The following is a 1,233-nucleotide window of genomic DNA, read 5'->3' as shown; positions in this document are numbered from 1 at the left end:
TCTTCCTCTTCTACTGGATTGCCTTTCTAGCTACATAAAAGAAGAAGAAGAAAGACACATGTATTCTTCTCAATAAGATCTCTATCTATCTATCTATCTATCTATCTATTCGTCGTGCCTGTCTGCCTTGTCTTCCTCTTCTTTTCTTTTTCTTCTTGTGTATAGGTGAAAGCTCCCTTGATTGAGGTAGTACGTCTCGATCTTCAGGAAACGCCTCGATGCAAGAAAGAAGCGACCTATCCATTAAAGAGCTTGTCGATTCTTATTGTTGACAACGAAGACCTCGAAGGCCTCGCTCATGAGCTCATGCCTTCTCTTACTGTCCCTCTCCTGCGCTACTTACTCAGGTAGGTTAAAGATAGTAAAGAAACAGGTCAACCGGTCTTCGGATCGGAGATCAAAGAGAGACAGATAGATAGATAGATACAGAGATAGATATGTAGGTAGAGGAGAGGATATGTCTGTCTTCTTAAATGATAGAAGATACAAAACGTGGATGAGAAGTTTTGAAGAAAGAAGGGGTGTAGAGAGATGTGTGCATGCAACTCACCAAACACGTAGGAGATATTCTTTACGTTCATCCAGTTGACAGAGAGAGAGAGGGAGAGGGAAAGATTCTTCTTTCCTTTCTCGATGCGAAAAGAGAGAAAGGAGGAATAGAATTCAAGGTCAAAGTAGTCGTTGGGAAGTGGGGGGTCTATTCACAGGCTATCTCTTCTTCTTCGTCTTCTTCTATATACAGCCGTTGATGGATGCTCAGTGTTGTAGATAAAGTAGCTAGTCCTAGGTTGAGGGGTAGAGGGGAGACCTGAGCTAGCTTAGGTAAGTAAGTGATCCTAGTAAGGAAGAGCTTATTGTGTCTTTGAAGAGAAGAATCTTGAGCCCATCTATTCTTGGGGTGCATGTACTGCTAGTTCTCTCCTCACCTTCTCTAGACAATAATCATGAAGACAGACAAACGTGTCTTTCTCAGTCTAGCTTCAACCCCCCTCCATCTCTATCTTTCTTTCTCTTTCACTCTCTCTTTTTCTTTCTTTCTTCTTTCTTTAATTGTGTAGGGAGTCGTCGAATGCGGCGTGGGGTTCGGGTGTGCTCCAAGAAGCTCAGCAGTTGTTTCACGTCAAGTTAACTCATCCCGATTGGGTCTGGAGTGCCTTAGGTCTGGAAATGCAGCAGATTCTTCACGGTCTTGAACAGCCTCCACCTCCTCGTTCTTCTTCTTTTCATGAGGAG

The 1,233-nt window shown here is 43.3% G+C and overlaps 1 protein-coding gene across 1 annotated transcript in view; it reads left to right on the top strand.

The window, feature by feature from the left end:
- Nucleotides 1-1,233, top strand: part of CSUI_007742 (n-terminal domain-containing protein) — a gene marked incomplete at its 3' end in the record, with an annotated part of 15,482 nt that overhangs the window by 1,107 nt on the left and 13,142 nt on the right. Inside the window, exons 3-4 of the mRNA XM_068067886.1 lie at nucleotides 166-347; nucleotides 1,059-1,143. Coding sequence (XP_067920138.1) covers nucleotides 166-347; nucleotides 1,059-1,143 — 267 coding nt within the window. The remainder of the gene's footprint in view (nucleotides 1-165; nucleotides 348-1,058; nucleotides 1,144-1,233) is intronic.

The sequence above is a fragment of the Cystoisospora suis genome (genome assembly GCF_002600585.1).
Source record: "Cystoisospora suis strain Wien I chromosome Unknown contig_4157, whole genome shotgun sequence".
In the NCBI taxonomy this organism is placed as follows: domain Eukaryota; phylum Apicomplexa; class Conoidasida; order Eucoccidiorida; family Sarcocystidae; genus Cystoisospora; species Cystoisospora suis.
This window is presented reverse-complemented; position numbering and strand designations above follow the sequence as displayed.